At 37.9% G+C, this 17,735-nt stretch overlaps 1 protein-coding gene across 1 annotated transcript; it reads left to right on the top strand.

Moving 5' to 3' along the window:
- The first annotated feature begins 47 nt into the window (after nt 1-47).
- LOC137283217 (uncharacterized) lies at nt 48-16,996 on the top strand. Its single transcript, XM_067814657.1, has 19 exons — nt 48-110; nt 339-477; nt 1,290-1,550; nt 2,331-2,465; nt 2,988-3,117; nt 4,005-4,104; nt 5,003-5,111; nt 5,589-5,681; nt 6,327-6,472; nt 6,927-6,995; nt 7,473-7,557; nt 8,291-8,396; nt 8,974-9,036; nt 9,630-9,720; nt 10,046-10,141; nt 11,206-11,249; nt 11,368-11,534; nt 12,066-12,157; nt 13,696-16,996. Exons 1-19 carry the CDS (start codon nt 48-50, stop codon nt 13,840-13,842), a joined length of 2,136 nt encoding a protein of 711 aa, XP_067670758.1. The 3' UTR covers nt 13,843-16,996.
- Nucleotides 16,997-17,735: the final 739 nt, after the last annotated feature.

The raw sequence follows: 17,735 nt of genomic DNA, 5'->3' as shown, positions 1-17,735 counted from the left end.
ACAACTATCCTAACATGTAGTCCCTTGGTATCGAAGTTGTTTACAATATGGCGACCAAGAGTTATCCGAAGTGGTTGCTGGATTGTAAAGAAGACATCACAAAGTCAAAGGCAACGCTCTTTTCTTCAAACTATCCATTTAAATGTGAATTTGTTCAAATAGATCTTAATTACATCTTGATAACGATAACGATGTCAATTTTAACGTTTAAATTAGTCAGTGCGGATAATATTGAAAGTCGCGGTTATCAGTAGATAGACATCACTTAATTTGTTGTTAAGAGTTTATATAAATAGTATTCGTGTTGAAGATATTAATGTTGACATAATTTAATCTAGGAATGGAATGCATTTCTTCATGAACTCCATGATGCAATTCAGCAACAGCTTACAGAGAGCCATGTTCAATATTTTACTGACCTCTCTGAAGCCGAAAAGGAACTCTTTATGGAAAGGGCTACGAAGGCCATTGAAGGAGGTAACATCTAAGACCAGTACAGTGAAGTAGTTAGTGGAAATATCATTGCTCGTGCCCTTATAGTCTAGAGCTGGTTCTGCTTGAACAAGTCTGTTTTATTTCATTTAAATCTGAGATAAAATTAAAACATTTACCACAGGATCAGAATAAAAGATTCAAATGCTGCTATAGTTTAGAAATAAAACCATCATGATCGTAAGTGGATTTTTACTGTCCCTCAACTTGTTGACCAAGATGAATTATGAAGCCTGCATGCAGGGAAGGATTTCAGTTGAAAACATATATGCTTGATTCTACTACATACACCCAGCTGCACAATATTTTCAGGTTATTGAGAATTCATAAAATCATCATCAACAGCATCGAACATATGAATCTCACTTGTGCAACATTTTCCAGAATAATCTGAAGCCATTCCAACTCATTCAGACAGATGTATTATTTATTGATGTATAATTGTGTTTGAATATGGGCACATTTTACAGAAATCAGTTTCAGCTAATGGTTTTAACCATGTACTATAAATTATGTAAATTACATGTACTATAAATCATATCATCAACAGAAATTTTAGTACCTATGCAGCAAGTGGTGTGAAACACCACCACTTCACTCTGACAGTTCTGTATAACTTAAAGCTCGAAATATTGCTCCTAGCCAATGCTGCCAAGAACTTGAAAATCAAAACGCATTAAGTCCTTTTCGTTTTTACCAAACATTAAATTTTATTAATCATTTTATTCTGCCTTTATCTAACTTAAATGAAATCTGTATTTTTATTGAAATTACCATGTATTTCCTTTTTAATACAGGGTCAGTATTTTCGGCTCTATCGAGAAAAGTATCATCCATGACAGACCAGCATCTAAATGAGGATGTTGCCAAACAGCTGATGGATGACTTTCCACTCTCAACAAAATCTGACCTTGTTATCAATTCTGCAGAGGAAGGTGCTCTTAGTCTATTACGTCGTTGGCCTGAAATGAAGGCAAAGCTACATGTCTGTTTTAATCAACCTCTCCCAGAGGCAATTAGACAGCTTGCCTGGAGACTGTACCTCAACAATCCCAAGGGTAAGTAGAAAAATTCCTTGTCCTAATGTAAGTAAAAAAACTAACTGTATGCATCTACATTTTTATACATATGCACAATATACATTTTTATTTTGATACATATATGCTTTATGTAAATCACATCCATCGACAGATGAATTAACATACTCTAGGTTGTGTAGTTTTTTCAACATGTTTAAGTAAAAATGTTTAAGTACTTTAAAAAAGAGAGGAGAACAAGATGCTTCTTATTTACACTACTTTGGGGTGAAAGTAATTTACAATGAATTTATAGTGGCCTGTAGGAATTGTTTTAGCCTGTATGACAGTCCCTGAACCATATTATTTCTCCTTCCATCCAGCTCATTCTGTAATGAAAAAGAACTCAGTGAAGCAAGTCCAGATTTTCTCAGAATGACTCATTTCACTGTGGCCCCTTTCTGTTTGAGTGCAGCCATGGTATTTTGATGCTATCAAAATTTTCTGTGTCTTCATGCAGGTCATACAATAAGTCTAGAACTGTTTTACAAATGTGAGGGTCTGCCTAACAGACATTATCATATTTCAATCCAGATAGTGCCACTTACCATAAAATATTCAAGAAATAACCATTCATTAATGAAACCAAAACTCCTCTTCAGATTCTATCATCACAAAGAAGGGCATGTTGTCCTTACATGGGCTGACTGTCCTTAATGAATATGCAGACATCTTCAATGTAAGCATCTCGTATTTTATCATATATGCTACAAAACAACCCTCCTCCTTGTATATATTATGTGTCATGCAATTTTATTTCAGTACGGAAAGAGTACATAGATATTCTTAACAGAGATCCTCGTGCTGCCATATCACCTGATGACCTTGAGATATCTCAGAAATGTGAGCAGTTGTTGGCGTCTGAGTCGACATTTGCAGACATCCAAGGATCTGTTGGTGAGTTCCAAGGACTGAAAGATGTTATAACTGACCAGTTTTTGAGCATTACAGTTTGATATGTACCAGTTGTTAGGTTTCTGCTGATTCAACAAATTAAGTACCAGATTTTGAAGAAAATGCAACACAATTAACCACCCACCCACCCACCCACTCACTCACTCACTCACTCACTCACTCATGAACTCACTCACTCATGAACTCACTCACTCACTCATGAACTCACTCACTCATGAACTCATGAACTCACTCATGAACTCACGAAGTCATGAACTCACGAAGTCACTCATGAACTCACGAAGTCACTCATGAACTCACGAAGTCACTCATGAACTCACTCATGAAATCATGAACTCGCTCACTCATGAAATCATGAACTCATGAACTCACTCATGAACTCACTCATGAACTTACACTTCCATGCACACAAACAAACAAAATGAATAATGAATCTGTAAGGCTCTCAGTAGTGCTGTTCTACAACAAACAAATGTCAGAAATGCACCTTTATTTTGTATGCAGGGGCATTCTATGCAATGAAGGCAGTGTTGTCCTACCACCACGCTCGGCAGAAAACACCTAAACGTTTACAGGATACAGACCACTTCCTGGCAGTGCCGTTTGTACAAGTTGCCTCAAACACTCTGTCCAGGTAAAACATGGTGACAACATTACTCTTTGACTGATTTTGTTGCTAGCAGTTCATCTTTGTTGTATTTGAAATACCTTTGGCCTATCTTCCACCAAAACTTAATTTTGAATGTGTTTCACATGTCAGGATGCTAAGAATTGGCATCCATTGTTCCTGATTAAAACAAACGGTAGTATGATCAGGACGCATTTTTATTATTGTTCATCATCTCAAATACAAATTCTTGACAGCATTGTTGTTGTATTTGTACATTGTTTCCCTTGATTGGAATATACTGAGTGAGTGAATGAGTTCAATTTTACGCCACACTCAGCAATATTACAGCCATATTGCAGCAGTCTGTAAATAATGAAGTCTGGACCAGACAATCCAGTGATCAACTGTATGAACATCTTCTACACAACTGGGATACGATAACATGTTTCCATAAAGTCAGCAAGTCTGTCCATCTGAACATTTTAGTCACCTATTACGGCAAGCATAGGTGTTACTGAAGATCAATTCTAACCTCTACTTTCACTAATGTGGAACTGTTGGAAAATCTATAACAAACAATATTGATGAAATGGCAACAAACTGTCTTCAGTTAGTCATTTGTCACTACAATTTCAGACATTGGCATGAAGAAGACAAATTGTTTAACAAACGATCATGTAAATGTTGGCTTTATTGTCTGTTGTAACGATGGGGTATTCTTGCTTTTATTGGAACGATTCTCCATCAAACAGTCTATTGCATGCAGTAGGGTAGTAGAATTTACATAATCACAAAGACACAAAAGAAACCTTCTCATCTGCAAAGTTTATTAATTTTCTCCTGCTTCCCCAACCTCATAAAATAGCATTAGTTCTCTTTTGTCCTTGGAACAATTATGAACCTGTTTGCAGACGTGAGCCTGCGTCTGGTCGTCTGGTTGCTCAGCTGGTGGAGGAGTTCCTCACATACATGGAGTCTCGTCCAGGCTTTATGGTAGATTCTGGTTCACAGGTATGGATGTGTTGCTGTGATTGTATTCACTGTGTGATGAAATCTGTATTGGAGGACAGCTAAACATATCTTAGTTTATATGTCAATAATCTGCATATGTTGCTGTGATTGTATTCAGAATGTGATCCAGTCTGTATTGGAGAATATCAAGGTATATTTAATTTTATCTGTCACTAATGTGAAGCAGTATACATAGGTCACAGCTTTAAATTCTCAGTGTTTAAGATCATTTAAAGTGTTCATTTGATAACATTTGCTGAAATTTGAACAAAGTGTACCAGATTGTGTTTTGGAGAAGTGAAGATGGAGTGTCTCCCTGTAAAGCAGAAGTGAGTTGTGCAGCCTCCAGTAGGGTTGCAGCTAAAACCCCCCAAAAGACCCTTGTACATGCTACACTTCGTGCTTCATATTTGGACAGAATATCTTTTTCACATATCTGTATTAGATTTGGGGCTGTGGGGTAGCCTAGTGGTTAAAGTGTTTGCTCATCATGCCGAAGATCTGGATTTCAATTCCTCACATGGGTACAATGTGTGAAGCCCATTTCTGATGTTCCCTGCAGTCACATTGCTGGAATATTTCACATGGCGGCATAGAACCAAACTCACTCACTATTTGATCTAGGTTTATATCAAATTATCAGTGTTATCCACATATGTAGATGATACAACTTGTTAGAAAGCAGGGTCCTGATCGACAAAGTGTTTGTAATGTTATGACTCTGTAGTTTAATATTCATAAGCTTTTGAATTTTGTTGACCTACAAATGCTTTGTGGATCAGGACCTAGGTCTGAGAGAAACTGAACTTGTTATATCAGACACCATCAGTGATGTTCCTATTGTGTAATGATGTTAGTGGAAGGGTAATGTAGGTTTTGTTCAAATTTTGTCTTGAAGGAACATGCTGATGAAGTGAAAGGATTTATCGATAAGGTGTCCAAACATTTGCAGAAGTTGTATCCTGAAGTGAGCAAAACAATAGCCAAGAACTGTCTTCCATCTAAAGGTTTGTATTATGATAACACTAATATTATCTTTTTAAATACCATGACAATTCATTTCAGTTCTTTGGATCATTTACTTGAATTATGTTTAATGTGGGTGAAGTGTTGAAACCTCTTTCCCTAATTCAGTTAATGGTGTCGTATGTTTGTTGTTTAATTTAGCCAATATTCCAGTATGACAATGGTCTGTAAGTAATCAAGTCTGGACCAGATAATCCAGAGGTTGATATCATGAGCATCTACACAACTAAGTCATTAAGCCTGACCACCTGATCCTGATTCATGTATAATGTGTATAACTCTTCAGCACCTCATGCTTGTGGTGTCAGGTGTCCATTTATGGTCAATCACAGAATTGCCTGGTCCAGACTTGTTACTTTGTGACCAAGATAGGGCTTGTCACATATAACTGTTCCAAAGCACTATTAATGCTGACAGAGTGATTTGCTCTTCTAAATGTCTCCATTCTATGCTATCAGAGAAGATTGTGACGACAGAGAAAGGCTCTCAAGTGTTGTTGATGGAAGGGCTGACAGAGTTGGTGCGACCGCTCATTAGGACCATGTTTGTCGGTGAGGCTTGTAATGACTGATGAGTGCTACATATATGGACTCCATTATGTCCAAATGCACCTTGAATTTCAATTCTTGTGTATGTTGTCAAGTATATCCGTCCTCACAGACATGCAGACATTTACAGATATATGGACACTCACAAACACATATACAAACATGTAAAAACACAGACACAGTCTCAAACACAGACATGCAGACAGTATTCAAACACGCAATGTAGTGGAAGTTGGAGAAACGACAGATGAATTCTGAGCCCAGGGGTGAAAGGAATGCTGTGAGGAGCTTCTTGAACAGTATATTTATTAATGAGGTACAGAAATGAGGCCATGTCTTCTTGGAACAAACAGAATGAAGTATGGGTTTTGACTTAAATCTGAGTCTCGCTTTTGAGAAAACTTTCACATTTCTTGAAAGAAACTTGACAATTTGAGTTTGGTAGTGAGGTTATGTTACAATCTCAGAATCAGAAGTACAGAAGCCTTGCTTGCTTTTGTTACTAATTGCCTGATTAGAAAGTTCACCTGATGTAACAACTGATGAAGGCATCCTCAGATCTGATCATGAATATATTACATCAGAGTAGAAGATTGTACAAATGTGTGCAGAAAATAGCAAATGTAAATGATTCTGTCACATGACAAGGCTACCTCAAGATGGATGCATTACTGTATGTGTGGGACCAGTACGTGATTGGACTGGACGCTGCAGGGTTTGACACGGAATGGCTGTCTGTTGTCACTGCCACGCTGCTGGGCTTAATGGCGGATAAACTGAAGGAGGCGAAATCGGTGAGTTTGTTACAGAGTGTATCAAGTTAGTTCACAGCAAAAGCTGTCTGCTTATTTTAGTCTACATTGAGATAGCTCCAAGCCAGGGCAGTAAAATTGAAATCTGGTATGTTTAATTACTTAATAATTGTTATTTTGGCTATTAAGCACTCTCATCTTTTATCCCACACCGGAAGCTATCGTATGCTAAATTGCATTCGGAATTGTTCGGGTATGAACCTTTTCCAGATGAAAAGTTCATAAGGGATGTGCGAATGTCCACTTTGGCAATTTGGCAAGCTGTGTTCTGATTGGTCAATCTCAAAGATTACCTGACGCAACCCCCCATAAGGTTTTGTTAGACTCAGTGGTGGAGTGTAATGAAAAGTACTGAGGATAAGTTTCCTTAGACTGTTGAAGGTTGTTGCTGATTGGCATGTCATGTGCTCATATCATTATAATATTTTCATTCTAGTCCACATCTATGGCAAATGCTCTGATAAAGGAATGTCCAAGACTGACAGTTGCACAGCTCCAGTATGAGGTATGGTTGCTCCAGTATGGAGATAGGGCCTGTAGCTCACCTTTACTCCCTGTTTCTGAGTTACACATATACGGCACCATTCTATATTCACACTGTTTTTGTTTATTTTGTTCATTAAGATGCCAATAGTTATGTGACAACGTTTTGAATTATTTGGTTACTGGTTGTAAAATACATATTTTGCAGCAATGTCTTTACTTTGTGTGGAATAGGTTTTGTGAAATCCAAAGCTGCTGAGACAAGTCCAACAGAATGGTGTCATTGATTAAATGCAGTCTAGTTTTGTGAAACACCTTATGTGTTGGCAAACACTTTAAGCTATAAAATATGTCTTTGTATGAACACTAGCAATGTTTCACTTGTAGACATAGCATTCATGAGAAAATATATATTTTTCACTGTTTCACAATAAACAAAATATATTGTCAGTTTCTTTGTGTTAGTCATATATATTTAGTTTGTCTTGATTTTTCTAAGGTGAAGAAGAATCACTACAAGGAACTGTACCCAATGTTAACCCGAAACCAGAAGGCAGCCATGCCTGTCCTTGACCCAACACAAGGTAATCTGTTTCAGCAGTTATGACTGACCTTGACCTCCCAGATGTAATATGTAATGCAATCTGTTGTCTTCTTGGTTTCCTTAACACATGGCACATTTTAAGCCTTAACCTTGACCCAACACAAAAAAACGGGTTTTAGTAGTCAAATTTGACTAAATATATACTACAGTTGTGGCTTAGAATAGATCTGCCTGTACTTTCACTCTTGATAAGATACCTAATGCCCCCGAGATCTGTCAAAAAATCCATTAACAAATGCTTTATGTGAAATTAGTCAAGTGGCTGTCCAGAGAAGCATTTGATGCAGCATATCATTTCTTTATCTCAAGACTGAATGAACACAGACAGATCCTAAAATGGATTTTGTTGTCATGATTGTGAATTATTTAAAAACCACATGACATTTGATGGTCTGAAAGATTTACAGATATTTCATATAGCTTGTGTCTAAAGTCAAGTTTGCTCAGGGTGTACTTAATTTACAATGGAGGTTTTGTCAGTCCTTGATGGACCTGGAACATAAAATGTTAAGACTGATGTGAGTCTGATAAAATTGGTTCATTAATGTAACTTGATTTTGTTCAGTACTTCTTTCTGAAGGTCTGCATTCAATACTGCTCACAATTAAATCCCTCATTTTGCATTAAATCTACTTTGAGTGCAGATTTAATGATGGCTCATTGGATGATGTTTCACATTTTGAGACACTTGTAGTCAGCTGTATCTTTAACAGCGGAGCACCCCCCATGGCGCCACTGGTACAATGACCTGGTCCCTCCCTACACCAAGCCCCAGGACAGACGGAAGGCTAGGGAGGAACGGGAGGCTGAGAGGGAAAGGTGAGTCCACTTTCGATGGGTGGGTCAGAAGATTGGTTGGGACAACAAAGGTAGATGTGGATCATGTTAAATACTAAGCAGGGCAGGTGGTTCAGTATTGACAATGCACACAAGCATTTCAATAGCATAGGTATTTCCTTTTAAATTTTTGGCTGACATGTTTTTTAAACTCAGCCACATTTCCTGTCACCCCCACCCTTGCCCCAAACACAGCTTGGAGGAGCTTGAAAGACCTTTTCCTTCATTTGAAATGCATTATGTTTTTCTGGTAATTCAATATCATAAACCTTGTCCATGGTTAAAGGATAGTGGGGTGTTTGCTCACATAATAAATCAGACCTGAGTTTGATTTTCCACATGGGTACTATGTTAGGAGCCACAATACTGGCAGCCGTGATATTGCTAGTAAAGCAACATAAAACCATACTCACTCACTCACTCACAGAAATCATTGTGTGACATGCTTTTGCTTTGGAATAGAAAGGATGTCATAACTGATGACAGCTCTATCATGTCTATCACAGCGACAACGCCAGGTAGTACCTGAGTGTGTAACATACTTTTGCATCCTCATCAGGTTACTACAGCAACAGAGAGATGCTGAACAAGCCAAAAAGGACATGGAGGAGAGGGAGAGGAGGTGTGTACAAATATAGATTCCATTTTTCTCTAAATGTAATATATGTATTTATGGTTGATTGTTGTTTAATGCCACACTCAGCAATATTCCAGTTATACAGTGGTGGTTTGTAAATAATCATGTCTGGACTAGACGATCTAGTGATCAACAGTATGTGCATCTATCTATGCAATTGGGATACCATGACATGTGTTAACCACATCAGTGAGTCTGACCACCGGATCCTGTGAGTTGCCTCTTACGACAAGCATGGATTGCTGAAGATCAGTTCTATCCCAGATCTTCATGGGTTTATTGAATTTGGAGTAACAGTGAAATTTCTAAAATTGTTCTGCCAGTGTCTTTTAGCAGCATTTAGAAGTTGTTATAGATGACCAAGATATTTTGCAGATTAATCTTCTTTCATCTTTTCCACACAACATTTTGGGATTATCACAGATCCCTTCATCAGGTGAACTCAGAGTGTATGAGAGGATCTGTAATGACTCAGAAATGTGTTGTAACAATTAAAGGAGATTAATCCATAAAATATCTTGGTTGTTTTGCCAAGTCTGTTACTCTTGTCTGTAGAAATTCTTAATGATGTATTGTAGGGAGGATGAGGATGAGTTTATGCGAGCTGCTGCAGCTGAGAGAACGAGAGTGGAGCAGGAACGCATTCAGCTAGAGGAGCAGTTGTTTGAGGTGAATACATTAATCTTAGAAAGTCTAAACCTAAAATCTTTTTTTGAATATGTTTTAACATTCTTTTGTCATGTTAGCTTTCTTCATTAGAAACGGTTTGAAGGGATAGGATTTAACACAAGATATTGTCATTTTAGATTATGATGAAGGTTATCTGTGTTTTGTACACTCAAAAATACCACTTGATCTCACCCAAAATTTCTTATGGATTCTTTCAAGATATCAAATGGACTTACTCAAGACATTGCTCCATCTCAACCAAGATATTATATGATATCACTCAATAATATCTCCTTTGAAAATTTTACTTGTTTGTTGAATGTAGGAGAGACGTCAGCGCATGCATGGTGAACGACAGGCCCAGGAAGAGATTGAGAGGCTGAAGATGGAGATGGAGGCTCTCAAGAGGCAACAGAAGCCTGTATGTATTTAAGAATGTTCACTGTGTGGTGGAGGATGTCTTTGTGGCATTGTAGACCTCAAGACATACTTTCTGTAAATATGTTTAACAGGGATTTACCTTGAGTCCTGTATTTGAGGGTCCTTAGGACTCATAGTCTTGATTTTCATGAGTCTTGGACTACAGAAAGGGGGTCCCAAGCACTTAAATATTATTATTAGGACTATCTTATAATATTGTTGCAGTTAAGTTACTGTTTCTGTATTGTGTATCATGATCATCACGTTAATAAAACTGCAAATGATATCACAACGGGGATCTTAGCAGACTCAGTGTTAACGTATTGTTACTTGATCGACATTTTTAAAAAAGGTATTTGAACTTTTTCTGCATCCCTGTGGACACGCTGATTTCGTTGCGTCCATTGTCAACTTTTATGTGTATAGGATGCAGAAATTTGCATCCTGTAAATCCCTGGTTAAAAACTTGACAAACAACAGTTGCGTTTCTTTTGGTGTTCAGTATATATGACTGCCAGGATGGTGTGTGGTTTTGTGAACAGAGCTCAGGTCACATTCAGTTGAGGTTAAGCAATGTTTTACGTGGAGAGCCCTTGGATGGCTGACCATGTTTGGTAGCTTGACTCCTGAGAGTTTCTAGGGCTTCACAAAGAGGCTCACGTGATCATGTGGTCTCACCTTAGGCAAGCATGTTAAAAACTGCCTCATTCACCCAGCAGAAAATGGGTACCTTGTGGGATAAATCATGTGACTATTTACCCTCTAGTTCCTCACAGAGGTTGGGTTATCTGGGGTAGTAATGTCCATTATATTATAATATAATATTTTATGTGATATCATCTTTGACTGAAAGTGAAATACAAAACTATATGCTAAAATACAATGTATTAATTGCTAGTAAGATGATATGGATACAATCTACAATCTTTGGAAGCCTCATCTTATTTATTCATGAATACATCATGACACATTGTCATCAACTTCAGCTGCAACTGGAATAAGGTTTGCAAAATAGAAAGTTGAAATAGTGCTGATAAATTAAAGCTGACCGAACTCTGCTTTCAGAAATCTCCTGCACCTTCCATGTACAGCATTGGATCATTCATGAGGTAAGTTGTTAGGAAAATACTCTGTCACTAAAAGGTCATTTATGAAATGCTTAAGTTGAAATGTACTTGTCACAGCCATAAATTATTTGAATACACTGAATGAAAGCTTTATTTACAGTCGAGTTCTTCTACCTCCTCCACCGACTCCTGCCTCCCATGTGTCTTCCCTCCCTGTCATACAGGAGGTCTCCCCCCGCACCCCCTCCCGCCAACTGACCCCTGCAGGACAGGGAGAGAAGGCGGTGATCGACTTCCTTACCAAGGTCAAACTGAGCATGGACAAGAGTGAGTACATTGCGGGACAGAACCAGGATTGTTTTGTGTGGTTAGAAGTAACTTTTTGTTTCCATAGCTAAAGATGGCGGGCAAGTGATTAAAGTGTTTGTCCATCATGGCCAGGATTGATTCCTGACAGTATGTGAAGCTAATTTCTGATGTCCTGGAATTAAAAGTGCTGGAATATTGCCAAACAAATATAAATATATCTATGTGTGTGCGTTCTTGGCACGTGCCTGTGTGGGTGTGGGTGTGGGTGTGGGTGTGGGTGTGGGTGTGGGTGTGGGTGTGGGTGTGGGTGTGGGTGTGGGTTATGTGTGTGTGTAGTGGGTGTGGTGGGGACAGGGGTGTAAGCCTCGTGGTCAAAGCACTAAAGCATTTGCTTGTGTCACAAAAAACCCAGGTTTGATTCCCACAAGGTTCTAGGGTCCTACGCCCTGCGCTGTCACATTGCTAGAATATTGCTAAAAGTGGCGTAAAACCAAAAACTCTCACTCACACCCAGTGCTAACTGTGATGTATGCCCCCCTATATTTCCAGTTGCCCATGGCGAGGGAGATGAAGGTCAGGAGCTGGATGAGGAGACAGAGGGATACATCAGACAGAATGTCGACGACCTCAAGAGAGCTCAGGTAAATGTGAAGGATGAATCTACACTCTTATTTATTTTTAGAAATTCTTTTCATCAGGAAAGTAGCAAAACAACACCATTGGTAGACAGAAGAGTCCAGTATCTGTGAACTATGACCTCACGTGCTGTCCTTTTAGTCCAACAGAGGACACTTCTTGAATGAAAAGTGTCCACTGAATTCCCCTCTCCTTTCTGATCTGTTTGATTGGAATTTTAGAAGTTGGTAACACAAAAGTAAGATTCTTTATGGATAACAACCTCTTTATCATATATGATGCGACGTTTGGATTCTTCATGCTTGACAACAGTATACAAATCCATTCTGAAACAGAGGAGTTGTTATCCATAATTGTAAACAAAAGTTACTGTGTTCTGTAATCTGATTGGTTGAAAAACATGATCAAATGGTATTAGATTCCCGGAAACTGAGAGACTATTCACCGCGTATTGACACGTAAACAATTGTTTTGTTGTGTCATCAACAGTGGTGACGTCATTCAAATCATATTGTGACGTAAAGTTAGAATGACGTCACAAATGAGCAACTCCAGATGCTACCATGGGAACCAGCTGAAACGGCCAGCTGTTGACACTTCACTGCTGTATCCATATTCGATGTAAACGAGTGCAGACACTAAAACCCTTTGGTTTACTTTTGTGTTTACAATGTCGATAAACATCATGTGTTGGCCAATTTCCGGGTGTTATTGAGTATTTGAAGCACGGGAATATATCATTTGAAACCTCTGGCTGACGCCGTCGGTTCCAAATGCATTCCCGTGCTTCAAATACTCAATAACACCCGGAAATTGGCCAACACATGACGTTTATCTCATAAGAATCTTACTTTCTTATATCTCTCCTTTCTGTTGAGAATGTAGAAAAGCGTCACCAATACAGATGAGCCCAGATGTCTAAGCTTCTAGTGGTTTGATAGATCACAATCCACCTCAGTATGTACTGTATGTCAGAAATGTTTATACTGTTTCACTTGATAATGACAACTTTCACTTAGGCCAGTCTATGTTTTCTTGCCCAGTGGTTTTTAGGGAAGGTGACAAAATCAGACATGTCTGTTTAGTTTATGTTTGAGTCTTATGATGTTAAACTGCGATTTACTTGAAATTTACTTGAGGAATTCAGCTTATATTCTGCAAGCTATGTGATACAGTAGAGGTTTACCCTTTTATGGAGTATGGCTATGCTTGTAGATCGCCGTATAATAATATGCAGCACTTATTGGCTATACATGGATTCTTTCAGCAATATTTTAGCTATACAGTGATGGTCTGTAATAACTGAGCTTGAACCAAGCATTCTAGTGATCAACAGCATGAGCACTGATCTATGTTTGGATATGATGACATGTGTCAACCAAGTCAGTGGGTCTGACCACCTGATCCCATGAAAGAATGCACTGATGAAAGCTAAATAAGGTCTTTGTAAGGAAATGGAAGCACTTGTTCAATATACATGTATGTCTTGAAGTTGTAACTTTAGTGTCCAATGCTGCCACATGTTTGATATTTATGTTACTAGATGGAGGTGTTTGGTCATCGGCTCAATGCTGGAGAGTTTGAGCACATGAATCCACAAAAACAGCAGGAGTCCAGCGACAAGATGATGAAACTCATACAGAAATGGAGGGAGGACAGACGGGCCCGAGAACTAGGGGTGCCTAGGTAGAGTGGGGCCCGTGAGCTAGGGGTGCCTCGGTAGCTGGGGCAAAGGAGCTAGGAGTGCTGTGATAGGGGGTTGGGGGTGAGGGGTCTGGCAGAAGGGGTGCCTTAGAAGGAGGGTGGGGTCCGTGAGCATGGGGTGCCTTGGAAGGAGGGTGGGGTGAGAGGTACAGGAGCTTGGGGTGCCTTGGTGGGGGCGGATGAGGGGCCAGTCCGGAAACATGGGGTGCATTGGTAAGGGAGGTTGGTGCACTAGGGGTGCCTCAGTCCTAGGGGTAGGATGTGACAGGTGGGTCAGGGGGCTTAAGGTGCCCTGGTATGGGCACTAGGCCGGTGGGGTCCTCGGCAGGAGGGACATGGGAGCCAGACGTGCCTCAATAGTGGGGGTCCAGGAGCTGCAGTTGGGACAGACTGATCAAGGGGCATCACAAGCAAGATGGAATCAAATAATAAACAGCTACTAATGGAATACTGGATAGGCAATGTAGTGCTAGTTCATATTTTACTGTATAATAACAGGGTCAGTATTTCCAAAAATATGTTGTCCTCTGTCCTACTGACGGAATATCTAAATGTACTCTTCCTATAAAATTAGAAAAAGCATTCATAGATGTCATTGCTTCCTGGAAAATATGGTATATAAAGGGTATACTGAAGGGCCATAACAATTCACTTGCATATTCAAAGAATCAAATCATATCCCATCATAAATTCAATTCGTTATTCATGATTGGTAATCAAATATTGATGAATACTTTTCCTGAAAAGATGTTTTTACTGGAGTTATTTATCATGGTGAGATTTACAAAATGGAATATGTCCAAGCCAGGCAGAATGTGTGATGTCATCACTCTTAACATTTAATTTGTCAGCAGTGTGGTTACTGGTCATGGTGGCGATGAAATGACACTGTCTAAATAGTCCAGCCATATTAAAGAATATAATTCGTCACTGTTCACTGAATATTATGAATATCACATCAGCTGCTGACTTGCTATTGTATTCATTACTGACTATTTATATTTGTTACCAATATTCATATGTATCATGTTTACCTCATAGTGGATTTGTTTCACCCATACTGTCTTGCTTCTCTTTTGTGCTTGATGTTGTCAGGTATTTTTGAAGATTCTGATGTATGTGATAATACTTGAAATTTAATACATTTTCTTAAAGACAGGTGAAGCTGGTTAAATATTTAAATATCTTGCTTACTGAAAAACCTAGTAGGAAAATGGTCTTTTGCTTCTCTATTTTTCGTGATGTGGTCAAGTACCAAGCACCAGAATTTTAAGATTCTGTGGCATAGCGAGGGCAGGTAACTCTTATCATTCAAAAGTGACATGACTCCATTTGCATATACAATAGAGAATATTTACTTGCATTGCTTGTAACATACTGACAATAAAATAGATATTGATTTTGTTTCAGTTGTCAAGCTTCTTAAATACTTTTCCTTTTGTGATGTAGTTGCTGCTGAAGATATACGATGGAGAATACATGCATATTCATATGTTTTGTTTAATAATGTGTGCATTATTTTCATGCATGCATTTTATGATTGGCGTCAACCTATTTTACATTAAAATTTATACAATGTTATTTCCTCTGCCATAATTACTATGAAAAAACAACAACGTATTATTATTGTAAATACGTATTATTGTTGTAGTAAATATTATGTTCATGTTATCATTGCCGCAATTTATAAAAATATTTCATAAACCAAGAAAGAATTTATTGTTTCCACAGTCCTTTGTTATGTGAAACTGTCATCAGTTCTGCACATCTTGTTGATACAGGTTATATTTTGAGCATTTTCATACACAGCTGTTTCCACTTTTAACATTGTTAACATTTTTGCCAAAAGAAATTACCACATAAAAATGGAAAACAAATTTATTAGCTAGAAATGCTGAATGTGTTACATATTGCTGTGCCACAAGACAGCACTTGATTGAGATTTCATGGTGATGTTTGCTTTATCTTCCATTCCGTCCACTTTGACCCAAAATACCTAAAATTCGTTAAAAATATTCCTGGGCCAAAATAACATGATGTAAGTGTTTAATGAAACTCAGTTCAACCCATTAATGTTGGTTGTGACTTACTTTGACACTTTAGATTGTTTTTTTTTTGTTTTTTAATACTTTGTTCAGTAGTATTAATGCTGTATTATGGCAGTCCATAAATAATGGAGTCATGACCAGACAATCCAGTGATTGATCTTGTGTACAATGATAGTATACAAAGGTACAGTTATATTTGGACACCTGATGTAATTTCCATAGACTTAAATGTTATTTCAGTTTAGCACAAATAATTTTCATGATGTGAGTTTAGGATGGATCTTTGTCAAATTTTCAAAGGCAAATATGAAATCATCTCTGCTATGCACGCATAATTTCAGTTCATTTTTCCGACCACTGTTGAACTAATGACATCACATCCATCAACTTATGTATGGATTAACAATCCACAGTCCCACAGGCTGCCATGTTAAAGGAGTTCTCAGCACTGTTCATATAGTGATCAAGTTGTTGCCATTCTATAATAAGCGACAGAAACTCAAACAGAAATTATGAGAATGCAAGTAAGATGATACCTCACAAATGGGCAAAATTTGACTTTCATCTTCTGAAATTTACATTCATGAAAAGTATTAATGCTACACTAAATTAACATGTAAGTCTATGGAAATTACGTCAGATGTCCTAATATAACTGGTATGGGTCTGTATGTTATCAACCGAGTCATTGAAAACAACCCCCTGATATAGTTTTTGACTTTTACACATGTTAAAGGCAGTATAAATAGCTGGAATTTACGTTGACACATAATCTTCACATGGTTGATTTTTTAATTTTACAGGACGCAGATTCATAGGTGGAGATGTAAGAAAACAGTTACATTTTGGGAAGAATGTGAAGAAAATTCTAATAGTTTTAATTGTTGGGGGAGGTAGTTGCACAGGTTTAACTTGCATCTTTTCAAGATTCTGATAATCTGTCCTGAAGCAAAGTAAAATAACACTGCAAACTTTTCAATTAAATTCCAACTTTGATTGTATATTTATTTATGGAGGAAACAGATTTAAAAAAAAATATTCAATTTACAATATGGCATTATGTCTTCATATACATGAATAAAGTTGATACATATATTGGAATCTCATGTTCTTATTGTTTTCAAAATATTGTTTGATACATATACTAGACAAAACAAGTTAAAGAATACCTACAATTGGAAAGCCTTGTATTGCTATTGTCTGTATGTTCTTGAACGATCTATCTCTACAACAGTCATAACTCTGTAAGGTAATTGTAGGGTTACTCGCCTCTTGCACAAATCTGTTGTAAGCCTACAATAGTTGTAAGCTACAACTGAAACCTACAATTGTCTACTACCTATTGTAAGTGCTTACAATCAATGGTAAAAATGGTGCAATACATGGCTGCAAACAAAGTCTGAGAAAAAATTGAATGTATTCTTAGAGACAGAACATCACATTTGGAGTAAGCGGAAGGTATAGAGGTACAGACTGCTTCGGCATGCCATATTCTCACTTTTGGAAAAAGTTTGGCCAAACATTGAACATGCAACCAAGCATGACACTAAGGAAGCCCACTGGTAATTCCCATTGGAAGAAGGGCAGCATTAAAAACAGACTCTTAATTATATTTTTTTAAAAATTTCCATTAATGTTATTGTCTCCTCTTCTTAAGTTATTTTACAAATTCAAAAAGTATAGTCATACGCACTGCATTTGAACCCAAACATTAGCACGCAGAAAAACAGTGCACGTAACTGAAGACCATGCAGTTGTCTCCCTCTAATTTAACTGGTTTTACTGTTGATGCAGATCCGCATTTCATATACATGAATAGACCTAAGCCCAGT

This window comes from Haliotis asinina, chromosome 1, assembly GCF_037392515.1.
Source record: "Haliotis asinina isolate JCU_RB_2024 chromosome 1, JCU_Hal_asi_v2, whole genome shotgun sequence".
Classification (NCBI taxonomy): domain Eukaryota; kingdom Metazoa; phylum Mollusca; class Gastropoda; order Lepetellida; family Haliotidae; genus Haliotis; species Haliotis asinina.
Note: the sequence above shows the minus strand (reverse complement) of the source record. Positions and strands in the feature narration are given on the sequence as shown.

Bases quoted from the DNA above. Each gene is read 5' to 3' on its own strand.
- LOC137283217 (XM_067814657.1), top strand. From the start codon at position 48: ATGGCGACCAAGAGTTATCCGAAGTGGTTGCTGGATTGTAAAGAAGAC. The intron at 7,558-8,290 runs GTAATCTGTTTC...TATCTTTAACAG, and splicing joins TGTCCTTGACCCAACACAAG to CGGAGCACCCCCCATGGCGC. The intron at 9,037-9,629 runs GTGTGTACAAAT...GATGTATTGTAG, and splicing joins ATGGAGGAGAGGGAGAGGAG to GGAGGATGAGGATGAGTTTA.